This window comes from Momordica charantia (genome assembly GCF_013281855.1).
Source record: "Momordica charantia cultivar OHB3-1 chromosome 6 unlocalized genomic scaffold, Mcharantia_2.0 BLBB01000006.1, whole genome shotgun sequence".
In the NCBI taxonomy this organism is placed as follows: Eukaryota; Viridiplantae; Streptophyta; class Magnoliopsida; order Cucurbitales; family Cucurbitaceae; genus Momordica; species Momordica charantia.
The window spans coordinates 11,156,137-11,170,247 of NW_028275164.1; the positions used below are offsets into that span (position 1 = coordinate 11,156,137).

Consider the following 14,111-nt stretch of genomic DNA (forward strand, 5'->3'; position numbering starts at 1 on the left):
AGGTAAAGTTTACTTTGTGTGTATATAAAAGAGGTAAAGTCTACAAGTTTTGTGTGTGCATATATATATACTTTTTAATTTCATTTTGCAATTATTAAGTTGATTTAGATTAAATAATTTCATTTTTACACATAGTTGTATTTCATATTAAACTATTATATTACTATTAGTACAGTATCATGTAAAATTATAAGATCATTATACTAAAATGCTATACTATATTTTTATTTTTATTTATCATGAAGATTCAAACAATAATTTTAATTTCAATGATTCAAAATTCATTTTAGCCTTATTATAATTAGAAATTTTAAATCATTTCCATTTTTTCAAATGTCAGTATTTGATATCAAAACAAAGCATAAAGATGTCAATTTATAGTTTAATCACCAAAAATTTAACATAACATAAATATAATTTATTCTCCAAATCCGCTAAAGATATTATATTTTAAAACTTCATAGATCAAGTCGACACGAAACTCAAATTGACCATTCAAATATTATGTATTTTATTTTTTTATTCAGACTTCCAATATTTTAGTGGAGATATATAACTTAATTGACTCATATAAAGTTGGCAACAGTCCAATTTTTTTGAACCTACAAGAAAAAAAATTGGTAAGAAGATAAAATTTTGATCCTTGCATATGTTTGTGAGGGCATTAGGGAATCCGGCGAGTGGGATCCGCATCTCTGACCCTCTGCTCTACACTCTACACTCGAATTCAAAAAGGAAGCGCGAAACTCTCATCTCTCTCTCTCTGTCTCTCTCTAGCTGCGTGCTTTTTTCTTGGAGTTTACCCACTGAGAAAACCCCATCCCCAAGTTGTCTAAAACCCCACTTTTCAAGTTTCAATCCCATTTAAATAAACCCCATTTCGTTTTTTGAAATTTTGAATTTCAATTCCAATAGTAAATTCGTAAACCCTCTTTGATTTCTGTGTCTTCTCTTCTCAACTCTCACTTTAAAGTCCTACTCTCGTTTGTTTTCCCAAATTCCCACTTGCATTCTTTGCTTTGTTTGTGTTTTTGTTTCTGCAAAATGAAGGGAATCGAAGATTGTTGTGTAATCTCTTCACCCACCGAAGAATTCGTGCGTTTATTGGGAACCAAGAAGAAGAACTGAATCTGGAGTGGCAAGAATAAAAGGGAGAAATGGAAAAGAGAGGAGGAGGAGGAGCAAGAAGAATATGCTACATATTCCTTGTCTGAGAGCTCTGGAAGGTTAGAAACTGCCCTTATTCCTCTGTTTCTCTTTTTTCTCAAAGAAGGGAATGAGAGATAGATCGTGCTCTCAATGATAGAGATGTTTCAGTGTCTCATTTTTTGAACAAGAAACGAGACTTTTCGTTGATAAAATGTAAAGTGTTGTCACTTTTAGTTTAAGTCTTTAGTAATAGAGAAGCATTTCTAAGATTCTGTTTGCATCCTCTTTGCAGATTAGGAATGGGACTTTTCGTGTTGAGAACTGTCTAATTAGTAGCATTTTTAAGGAAGGTAACATAAAAACATGATGAAGACACAAGGATATAGTAAAGGAAGAGCACCAACAAAGGTGACTGCACAACAATTAGTTTTTGAGTTAAAACAAAAAGTGGTTCTCGCACTAACCAAGCTTGCAGATCGAGACACTTACCAAATTGGGTTTGATGAGCTTGAAAAAACAGCTGAGTGCATAGCCCCAGATATGATTCCCCCTTTTCTATCCTGTATATTGGAAATAGATTCAGAACAGAAGAGTGCAGTTCGACAGGAATGCGTTCGGTTAATGGGCACGCTAGCCAAATTCCATGAAGGTCTTATTAGGCCTCACCTTCGTAGAATGGTCAGCAGCATTGTGAAGCGGCTCAAGGACCCTGATTCTGCTGTGAGGGATGCCTGTGTGGAAACATGTGGAATTTTAGCCTCGAAATTGATTAACGTTGGGGATGAGGGTGATGAGGTTTTTGTCACTCTGGTTAAACCCATTTTTGAAGCCTTGGGGGAACAGCATAAGCATATGCAGTCAGGTTCAGCATTTTGCTTGGCAAGGATTATTGACAACTCTCAGGATCCACCTGTCTCTATTTTGCAGCGGATGTTGGCAAGAACCACAAAGCTACTTAAGAACCCGCACTTTATGGCAAAGCCAGCTGTAATTGATTTAAACAGAAGTATTATCCAGGTAATTGTATTTTTCACATGTCATGAGTTTTTTTGACAATACGATCCCAAAATCTTGCTTCAAACTTCTTGTTTGTCTGTATGTCTAACCAATAAAAGGTGCTTCTAGGTTTTTAGAGTTTACCTTTCTGTATACTTCTTTTTACAAACAATATGTACTGCTCAAATTATATTATTATCATTAAGAGTGATTTCCAAGTGTTTGCATCATTTCTTTTTCCTGCTCTCATGTTATATCCTCAGGTGTAGACACACCCAAGCTTAGTTTTTGTTTTCACTTTAGCTTCTAAACAATGTAGAGAAAGGATTTAGCAACTTTCTGGTGCTTATTGTTGCATGTTAGTGGGGTTTTTTTTAAAAAAAAAATTATTTTTACTTTTAACATTCAATGTGAGTGTACCTTTATCCAATAATGTACAATAAAAAAAAAATCTGTGAGCACCTTAACCTACTATTTATGAATTATGATAGTATGGAAAATCAGCTATAGATTGGTCTTATGGTGCTTATAGCATCAAAATTATTTCACTTGGGCAATTTTTGTAAATCCCCTTCGTATCGTAAGAGGTTTAACGATTTATTTTTCCATTTGACTTTGTATTACAGGCTGGGGGTGCTTCAAATCGAAATATTCTCTCTGCTGCAATGCTTGGGATCCAAGAAGCTCTCAAGAATAGTGATTGGACCACTCGTAAAGCTGCTTCTGTTGCATTAGGTGACATTGCTGCAAGCTGTGGGTCCTTCCTGGGGTCTTTTAAGGCTTCCTGCATTCGCTCCCTTGAATCATGTCGATTTGACAAGGTTTATATAAATTGCGTACATGAATGCATTAAAAAAAATGAACCTGTATCCACTGTTTCACATAATTTTGCAATGGAGTCTTATGCTTGTTATGTTTTTGATAGGTGAAACCAGTTAGGGACATTGTACTCCAGACCCTTCAGTATTGGAATAACATTCAAGGGCCTGATACTCCCGAACCTTCAGAGGCTGGATCTTCGATCAAAGGTCTATTGGTCAATGCCTAATGCCAATATTTTTATAGAACTCCTAATACTGTGTTTGTAGTTCCTACACTGTCCTGGTATTTTAGTAGCCATTTGTCCACAGCTAGTATGTACAACATCTCATGGTTTGTGTTCTTTTCCTGAAGTTTATAGATATGAACTCCTTAAGGAATTGAAGATTGTCTCCCAACTCCCGTTGATCTTCAAACTGTAGAACACTCATTCAGTTTGATACAACTTTAGGTATGAGTTGTATCAAATTTAATGAGTGGTCTAGGGTTTGAATCTTCAATCGAATTCTCTAGGTAGTTCATATCATTTATCTATTAATTTTTAATTTTATATTTTATCAGACAGTCTTGACACGTATTTTGCTTGAATCAATCAAAACTTCTAGGGCTTTTCATTTTCCATTTCAGCTTGCACCTAATACGTTGAATGGTATTTCCCAAAGTTAAGTTCAAGTTATTGTTTGTGTTTCTTATGTTTTACTGTGATATTGGATATTTTATTCTATATTTTCCTTTTTGAATCAATATGTGGAGTTAGTTTTGATAAAATGTTTGGCAATATTAACAATTACTCTTTCTTGGTCTCATGTTTAGTATGACGAATTCGTGCTTTGTTTTACTCTTGTGCCTCTTGTTTCTCTATACGTTTGCTTCTTATTTACTTTTGTCTTGTGCCTTGTACAGAAAACCTTTGTGGTGGTGACTTCAGTGATGTTACTAGTTCCGTAGAACATGGAAAGAAGGTTGCTGCAATTAGGAAGGCAGGTAAGGGTTCTACCAGAGGCAGGATTCCACTAAACATGAGGAAAACATGTCAAAATTATTTGGAGAATACTCAGCATTTTAAGGCAAATGACTGTCATATTGAAATAGCTGTTCCACAAAACCGCAATCTGTCTTTATCAGGATTTCACACTGAAGAATCTGAAGGTAGTACTGTCACAAAGACATTTCAAGGAGTGAGTACTGATGCCACAGATATGCAAGATATCGAATATGACTATGTCAGAATGGATGACAAACAAGAATGTTCCTCTGTATCCAATTTTTTACCTGGGCAAGAATTTGTAACAGTTTCCCATGGAAGTCTTGAAGACAGTGGTATGCACAAGACAACAGATAGAAATAAGCGATTTGTCACTGAAGGGGCTGGTAGTGAGGGGCAAATATACTCGACAAAGGTGAAGGATCGTAGAAGTCTTGATTCCGTGGTCACAGAGTCTAGTTGCCAAATTGCACAAGAATGTGACTCAGAAATTGCAAATGACATGGTTTGCATTCGAAAGCATCTTTTAGAAATTGAAAACAAGCAATCAAACTTGATGGATTTATTCAAGGTTAGACTTTAAGGAAGCACTCAATACTTTATAAGTTGCTTGGCTTGCAGATAGAATATATGTGGTTCTGCTTTATGTTATCTTTTTATCTCAGGAACCTCTAGCTCTAACTACCAGGTTAAGTATGTCCAATGAAAATATCTCAATCTGAATGCCATCTGTAGTACCTTCGAAGTTGTAATAGTTACTAACTAGAAGGCATAAAATAGAAATCCTAAGCTTTAACTTTAGAAAAATGACATTTAGTTGTCCTTCCTACCATAAAGCAGAGCATAAGAGACATCCCTCATGCTGTAGTTAGAACACAATATATTGGATAAATTTCTTGAAGTACTAATTTAATGGATACGTTGATGTTGCTGTGAGGTGGGTATGTCTACACTGTAAGTAGTTATCTCTAATTTTGAAAATTTTAGTCATTGAGCTACTATTCATTTGAGTTATTTACAGTATAGCTTATTTGGTTGTTATATAAACTTTGTGTCTTCTCAGCTAATGAACTAATTGTTCTTGGTCTTGCATATAAATTCAATTAGATATGCTTCCATATGGTTTGTTAAGTTACCTTAAAAACTTAATCTCACGAATATAACTTAACAGCTCCAGCAAGCACATAATTGCCCTCATATGTGGCAACAAAGAAAGTTTTATGCTGAATTCTCTGTATGAAATTTGTTTTCTCCTGATGGTGGCCTAGTTTTTTCTTTTCCCTTATTGAGACCAGTCTTCTGTTTCTTCTCTGAAATTGATTCCAGGAGTTCACTTCGGGCATAATGGATAGCTTGTCAGTGATACAATCAAGGGTGGTGGGTTTAGAACATGTTGTTTATGGATTATCTAAGGATCTTTTGCACGGGAATAGATACTCTGATCTGTCAAGCTCTAAATTCACGAAGCAGAACCAAAACTTGAATTCTCCTAGGCTTTCTACATGCACTCCTAGGCCATCTGTAGATATTCCCGGCCGACAGTCTTCGTTGTTGTCGCTTAAAAATTCTAGCATATGGGATGAAAATGTCGCTGTTAGAAGCCGATTAAGTAATGCTGCTAAACATGGAACTGATACTTGGAAAAAGGTCAATTCAGTTAAGAATCCTCCCGAGAAGGATCTTCAGAAGTATTGTAGAGAGGGTAGGCGAAATGGTAGCAGCCATCATCTGCGAAGTACTAATGCAGTGTTTTCTTCATCTCCCTGTGAAAATGTAAGACAATTTTCAGATGGCAAGAACAGCATTTCGAAACGTGTGTCGGGTTTTCTGTGTCAGGGGGATGTGGATGCTGCCTACATGGAAGCCTTGCGTTCTGGTGACGAAGTTGTTCTGTTTGAACTTCTTGATCAAACTGGACCTGTTCTTGAATGTTTGTCACCTAAAAATATCGGCAATATACTCCGTGTTTTGGCATCGTTCCTCCCTGAGCAAAGATTTATTCGTTGTATAATACCTTGGTTGCAGCAGGTAAATTTTCTCAAAACACTTCTATCCAAACTTGAGCTTTAGTTTTATATATTTGATTCGGAATGGTTAAGTATCATATTAATTTTCTTGCCCATGCGAGCAATTTTTCCACTTAGTGGAGTTTGGTAAATTAATTTATTATTTGTTACTGCACAGCTGGATGTTTGATACTAAAGAATTTAGTTATGGCGAGATTTTCAACTTTTCTGTGATTATGGGGCAGTTCCAGTCATTTCATTTTAATAATTTTTTAAACATGAGCTGGATTTATTATGAAATTCTAAAAATAGGATTGAATTCCTTTTTTTTTTTTTTTTATTTGTAGCTGTGACATATAGGATATTTTTGTTAGATTTCTTTAATAAGATAATACTCAAAGAAGCTGATGTGGAGGGTTCTTTATTAGGTAATATAGTGTAAAGGGGTGACTATTGGTACTCGGTATTTTTTTCCTCTTCATCAGTTCTTATTTGTTTGAAGTATTTTTTCCATTAGGAAACTGAATGACATGATCAAGGATTTTCGTTTCATAATTTTCTGAACTTCTAGATCTCGCCTAGTATTTTGTATGACGAATTTTTACCATTCGACATGAGAAGCATTGGGACTGATGCAAAAGTGAAGTGCATTATTGAATTAAAGGCCAAATTCTTTTGGAACATTTTGCTACTTTGAGTTATTTGAGATGTTCTTTTTGGATGATTCAGTATAGACTCTTATACAACTCTTGTTTGTTGTGGAGTTAAATTCTCATTCATTGGTTAGTTTGTCATGTACTTACTTTACAATAGGTAGTTGATTTGAGCACAACGCATGGAGCGAATTCTCTCGGTCTCTCGGTGAAAGAAAGACAAGAATTTGTACTTGCCATCCAAGAGGCTTCAAAAAGTGAATTTTCTAATCCTGCAGAAACAAGACTGGTCACTCAACTAGCAACAAAATTGTGCTATATATGGGGTAAATTTATTCATCACACTATGCACACTGTCTTCAATATGAAAATCGCTTGAAAAATCCTTAGTTGAAGTGAAGTACTTGATGACCTTTAAATCTTAAATATGACATTTACAAGAAAATTCAAACACATCTATACATTTTGTCAATTTTGTTTGCTGATTGTTATTGGGATAGGAATGATATCGTGGTAGTTTGAAATATAGAGTGAGGGGAGGAGAAGAAGGTAGGCAGTTGTCCAATGATTTAGGCTTAAGTGAGAATACTCAAACAAGGGAGGGTCCAAATACCTCAAATACTTGGGACTCGATGGAACAACTTTATCTTATATATTTCAATACTATTCTAGTACTTTTGGTTTCTATAACATCGGCTCGTCGTGGACCATGGTCCTACATACAGATTGTGTATGCTCCTGTGCTGAGTGCATTTTTGTAGTTAGTTATTCTGTAAGACTCTATCATGTACTTGAAAATCTTGTTCCTAACTTGGCTATGTGCTTAGTTTAATGTTGATTAATCTTGGGAAATATTTGTCTCTCGAGGATCTTATAATGTTTCCCATGTTACACCTGTAGAACACTTGAACAAGTAAAGATCTTCTCTGCTTCTTGCTTGGTTTTAGCTGAATATGATAACCTATGAATTATTACTTTCTCTGCAACTGATCTGCAAAAGATTCCAAACAAAAATGAATGTCTAGAACTTGTTTTAGCCTTCTTTAGCCCGCTCGATTCGTGCGTCGTCTGTGGAAATAATTTTGGTCAAGAATTGTTTGCTGAAAAATGTGATCTCTGTTTGAATAGGGCAATGCTCGTGAAGGCGGGCGGTAGATCTCGATGTTGCGGTATTGATCGAAGGATTTCGAGACTGGATTTTGAGAGTAAGTGTATGTTTCAATCCTAAGCACTTTTGTAGTTGAAGGGGGAGATATAGGAAGTTGGCACTCCAAAATTTATTTGCCTTTTTTTCTTCCTTTCATGATTTCTTATCTGTAAGTTGATTTTTAGGCTGTAGCTGAATTGGGATGCAACTTCTTAATTGGTCTTGAATCTTGATAGACTTTTTAGACATCCAGGGGAAGAAACTCTCCTTTTAGACCTTGTTGATAACCACTCTATTTAAAAGATTATATTAGTTTTCTACTGCATTTCTTAAAAACATATTTCACTTAGCCAAATTTAAAAAAAAAAAAAAAAGTTTTTAAGGGTTCTTACATGTTTTTTGTTTTTTGTTTCTCATTTTCAATTTTTAGAACGATAAGCATTTGATAACTATTCATATTTTTCATTTATCATGTTAAAAGAAACATTTCCAAAATTGTGTAGAATTTTTGGAAATAACAAAATCAAGTTTCTTGTTCTTGTTTTCAATTTTTTTTCCCAAATATGGGTACAAGCATTATTTTATCATTTTTTTATTTTTAAACGTACAATAAATATGGCATAAAAATTTTGAATATTTAATTTGAAAAATTAAATTTCATATAAAATTTTTACTTTTTTTAATCTTACATTTTAGAGAACAAGAAAATAGGAAATGGTTATTAAACACGGTAAAAGAAAAAGAAAGATAAAGAAAGAAGAGAGAGTTATTCAACATTGTTTTTTTTATACTTTTAATTATTGTAAGTGGAAATGAAAAACAAGTAACAGGAAACAGGAAACAAGAAATAACAACATTAATATTAAGCATATGACAAAACAAAATACACATACATGGAAGTAATTGGTAACAAAGTTTTAAATATCGATGTAGATGAAAATGTCATGGTCTCAATATCATGGCAATGTCAATGAAAATGTCGATAAAATGTTGATGTCGAAAGATATTTCTAAAAAGGTTATAAAAATAAAAAGTTTGTAAAAACTATATAAATTAACAAATAAGCATTTTGTCATTTCTAAATAAGTTAAAAATAATTGATATTGATATTAAATTTATATTAGCGATATTTTGTTGATATTTTTCATATTTTGTTAGGTGTATATATATATTATAAAAATGTCGATTAATCCCTCGTGTCGATGTTGAATGCATTGATACGTAGAATTATCAATGAAAATATCGATACGTCGATGAATATTGAATACCATGGTCTTTTTAAGTGATCAAGAAAATGCCGTTAATGTCTGGCCATGGAAATGGCTTTAAACTTGCTGGGTATGATGAAGAAGCCAAATTGGAATACACAGTAAGAATATTCTTAACCTTTTTGAACAGTATATTTTGAGATTTAAAGAGGTCATTTATCCATGCCTATGGATGCCAAAATCAACCCAAACCATATATAATGTTGGTTAAATTAAAAAATTTTAAGATTTTGTATATTTAGTTCGTGGACTTCTAAAAATATTAGTGTGACATTGATTATACTAACGAGTAATGATTTGACATGAACCTATAAATGATATATAAGTATGCAATTTTGGATAAAATAAAGATGGGCGGATAAAAATATTTTTGTTTGGTTTTTACTTTATTCAATCAACTTACTTTTTCATGACATACCGTTAGTGCCACTAGACACGTTTCCTTCCATTTGGGTTACAACTCCTTTAACATGCCCCCTCAAGATCATGGTTCTTTTGGCTCATCAATCTTGGTCGGATCTCATTTTTGGACCGGTTACTCGTTTGAGCGTTTTGAGCTCTAATACCATATTAATATTTATGGAGTTTCATCCCAAAACTAATTGGTAATGAGAGGAGTAGCCCATGTTTATTATAAATGATTTTAAGGCAAAAGACGTTTTTCTCATCTTTTATCAGTTAAAGTGTTTTCATAAGTTAAAACTTTATTTGGTCAATTAATGTTTTAATCAAGCATCAATACTGAAAGGGTTGATACATTTTCACAACTTTGATGGACATAAAGATTTCGCTCGGGTAGCCTAGACATAGGACCTCGACCTAAGGTTATGGTTGATTTTTATTAAATTAAGGTTTTTTTTTTCTAATAGACATATTAGGAATGATTTTATACCTTCAAAATTACTCAGACATAAGAAGATGGCGGAGTAAAACCGAAGAAAATTTATGAGAGGCGTTTGGCGCCTATGGTAAAAAATGGTTGTATTTTTAGCTAACTCGAATTAATTGGACTGAGTTTATTGCATTGAGTCTTTAAATATTAAAATCAATATTATCCTTATTATTTGTTACCCTAAAATTAATTACAAAGTCACCGATTAACATCATTTCCCTTAAAAAGGCTTCATTTGTCCCTGAGGATCGATACTCGGAATACTCGTTCCATTTTACTATTTGTGATGAGTGTACACTTGCGCTCTATCATTTATTGTCATTCCAAAATCCCAAACAATTATTTTATGGTTTGATTGGACAATGATTTTATTTTTAGTTTTTTGTTCTTAAAAAAATTATGCTTACTTTCTTAGAATTTCTTTGTTAGGGATACAGGTGCCTCCCACCTCGTGAGCAGCCCGTCTTTACCTGCCAGGCCTACCATACTTCGTGCTTGCAGCATTTTTTCAGATGGTCTTTGCCAGTAGTGCCATCCTCCCCTCTGGCTGCAAGTAAAAAAATTCCAATAGTTCTCGTTTCCTTCTTGTTCATCAATCGAAAATCAAGATAAATTGAACACTACAGCGAGACGTGAAAATACCCAATCTCATTCCGACTTCAATATGTGGAATCGTCTTGCGCCATATGTACTAAGAGTGTTCGGGAGACATGGTCCAATTGAAGAAGACCAAAATCTCAATTGAGAAAAGCTTCTTCAAGACCTTTTTATGATCTTCTAGAGGGCATTTACTCCACCTCAAATAAGACGTAAATCGAATTTCGAATTCTATCTTGTAAGACGAACTCAATGACTTATACAATTCATATACGCAAGCATGACGAATTCTAAAGTTAAGTTTCAAAAACAAACTTTTTTTGTGAAAAATAATTTTTTAGTTTTAAAAAATTTGCTTGAATTTTGATATCATTTTCCAAAAGTAAATAAGAAAACAAAAAAACACATGGATAAATGTAGTATTTATTAAATTAGAAACAAAATAGTTATTAAATGAAGTTTGAGTGTCTAAGTTTCCTCCCTAGTAAAAAATTGAGAGGACATCCTCGTAATTTTCTTTAATCATTCCATCATTGCACTTACAAAGGTGTTCTAAGTATGAAATGTCCTTTTACTCCTAGAGAGTCAATAATTTTGAATTCTCATCCCATGTTTATAACGTGATATTTAAACAAAACAAACAAAAAAGTCTGCAATTTTATTTATAAAAATAAAAATAAGATCAAATTACAAAATTTGGTCTATAACTTTCAAAATCATGTCTATTTAATTCTTCTATTTTAAAAAATTTCTAATAGATTCTCGATCGTTCAATTTTTTGTTTTTGCACCACTAACTACTGTTCATTTGCACCACTAAACACTTAAACATTCTGAAATCAACATGTCATATAATCATATTAGACAAATAATATAGTCATCAGGGCATGTAAATATCGAATTATATTAGACACAAATTGAAAGATCAATGACTTAAATTTTTTTTTAAAGTACAAAGACCAAATAGATACGACTTTGAAAGTTCGAGGACCTACTAGAAATTAAGTACATATACTAAATAGACACAACCCTTAAAGTTAGGTATCAAATTTATAATTTAACTTAAAAATAAGATTAAAAATACTATTAGTCCCTCCCTGAATTTCAGTTTGTAATGGGATCTACTTACCGTACTTTCAAATCGGTAACAATTTAGTCCTTGAACTTTGGTATATAACAATTTAGTCCCTATAGTTTAAAGTTTGTAATGCTTTAGTCTCTACCATAAATTTTTCTATGAAGTTTTTTATATATGTACATCAATAAATTGATGAAAGACCAAATGTATTTGTAAATTACAAAAACTAAATCATTGTACGATAAAAAATTGAGACTTAATTTTGTTGAGATTTTTTACAATAGGGACTATAGATTGTTATAAATTTTAAATAATAAAGACTAAATTCTTACCTACTAAAACCTTGCTAAGTATTATTTTTAAAATTCATCATGTTTGAAAATAAATCAAAAACTTTTTTTAAAACGTCTGATTGCTTAAAAATTCATTTTCTAATAAATATTTGAAAAATGATTAGTTAAGAAATTCTTTTAAAGGGATTGATATTAAACACTCCAGAGATGATTATTCATTACAAAAAATGTAAAAAAGGTGATTAAATTAAAAGATGTTCCAAACTCACCATAAGATTATTATATTTTGGCTACGTAGATTTAATTGTTTTGTTTTTAGGTTTTTGTTTTTAAAAGTTAAGCCTTTTTTCACGGTTTCTCTATTTTTTTGCCCAATTCTAATTTCTAAAAGCAAAATATCTCTAGTGCTAAAAAAAGTAAAATATTTCTAAAAGTTAGACACCAAAGAAAAAAAATACATGGATGGAAATAGTATCGATAAAATAAAAACTTAAAAACAAAATGATTATTAAACTTGGTATAATTTTTTTAGTTTTTAAAACTTCACTTAGATTTGAAAATGTTTATAAAATAAATTAAATAACTAAATAAAGATACATGAAAATAAAAAAACAAAATTGTTATACAATAGATGTCCTTTTTTTAGTTTTTTGAATTTTTAAAATGTCTATTTTTCCAAGAATAATGTTTGGAAAATAGATGGTCATCCGACGTGTAGTTGGACGTATGAGGTATATTCATGGGAAGGTACCATTCTCTTTTAAAGTTTGTTTTTTTAAAAATAGATTTCTTGGTTTGTTTTAAGTTTTTTTTAGATTTTTTTATAGTTAAATTTGATTTGATTTTTGTTTTTATAAAATATTAAAAAAATCTTAAGAGTGGCACGTACAAAACCTAGACAACTTGTGGATTTAAAAACAAAAAAGAACAAATCAAGAGACGATCCCCTATTTTACAAGGGAAAAAAATCTAAAATCTAATCACTATAGCTGCAGCTCTAGGTCCTCTCTTCAAAAGACGACCGCTTGTTTTCCAAGCATTATTCTTATTTGGAAATAGTTTGGTGGATGAAATATTTTTGAAATAAGTTTAACATAATAGGCAATATTATAAAGAAAAAATCCTTTTGGTCCATATCTTCAAAACTTTTAACACAAATTCTACACGTAACGAAATCTCTTTAATATAAATTCATAATTACATCTCAATAAATATAGTAAGTGTAAATGTTAAAATTGTGATAGAAAAAAATGAGATTAAAAATAAAAATTAAGAGACTAAAATAGTCGCTTCGTAAAAATACAGATACTAAAATGAACATTTTATGAAATTACATGATAAATTAAAATAAATCAAATTTAGAATTACAGAAATTAAATCAAAATCAAAATTATATAAATTAAAATAATATTTTGACCAAAATTTAATCATTTATCAATTTACGTTACAGTTTTAATTTTGCATGAATATGTACAAAATCAATATTTTATTATATATATAGATCCCCGGTGTCCCCTATGTCGGAGAAGGAAGAGGGAGTAGGACAGGTCTGAACCGTACCGCTTATTTCCCCGCACGAGGAAAACGTGATTTTCGTGCCCTATCACTCATTCTGCATGAGTTTTTTTTTCTCTCTCTTTTTTTAAATTATTTATGTTTTTATTAAAAATTAATAATAATAATATATATATATATATATATTTTTTTTTTTTTAATTCCCACTTCAGATTCTCTTCCACTTCTTTGTTATCTTCCACTACTAAGTTTTTGTTACGTTTTTTATTTTGTCAATCTAACAGTCGCTCACATATGTTAAATATACGTCAAGAAGTAAACATTTTCATATACTCGTGCGACACAAGGACTATATGTCACACAGGAAGTGTATCGATATTTACATTTTACATAGTATCATAAATACTTTTTAAGTTATTTTTTTGAGTACGATACGTGAGGTGGAAGATTGAATTCACAAACTCTTGGTTGGAGATATATATTAATTATCGTTCAGCTATACTCGCTTTGACTTTTTAAGTTATTTTATTAAAATGGTGAATGTTTATTATTTTTATAACTTTTTTACGATAGATATTTCTAAACAAGTTGAGATTTTAACATTTCCATCAACGTCGATATTGAAAACATTGGTCAGATAGATAAGTTTTTAATGGGTGATTTATAGAGAAATTGTTTTTAATAGGTTTTTTATTTTGAAATTTTAAAATGTCC

General features: G+C 31.7%; 1 protein-coding gene across 2 annotated transcripts; it reads left to right on the forward strand.

Moving 5' to 3' along the window:
* Positions 1 to 631: 631 nt before the first annotated feature.
* LOC111024633 (ARM repeat superfamily protein) lies at positions 632 to 8,030 on the forward strand. 2 transcript variants are annotated; one of them, XM_022302366.2, is made up of 8 exons: positions 635 to 1,226; positions 1,442 to 2,166; positions 2,772 to 2,966; positions 3,071 to 3,173; positions 3,868 to 4,520; positions 5,276 to 5,977; positions 6,769 to 6,934; positions 7,737 to 8,030. In XM_022302366.2, the coding sequence occupies exons 2-8, from the start codon at positions 1,513 to 1,515 to the stop codon at positions 7,748 to 7,750; spliced, it is 2,487 nt and encodes an 828-aa protein (XP_022158058.1). In that variant the 5' UTR covers positions 635 to 1,226; positions 1,442 to 1,512; the 3' UTR covers positions 7,751 to 8,030. The 2 variants fall into 2 exon arrangements, with proteins under 2 accessions (XP_022158059.1, XP_022158058.1); XM_022302367.2 differs by lacking the exon at positions 7,737 to 8,030 and having other exon boundaries at positions 632 to 1,226; positions 6,743 to 6,881.
* The last annotated feature ends 6,081 nt before the right edge of the window (positions 8,031 to 14,111 follow it).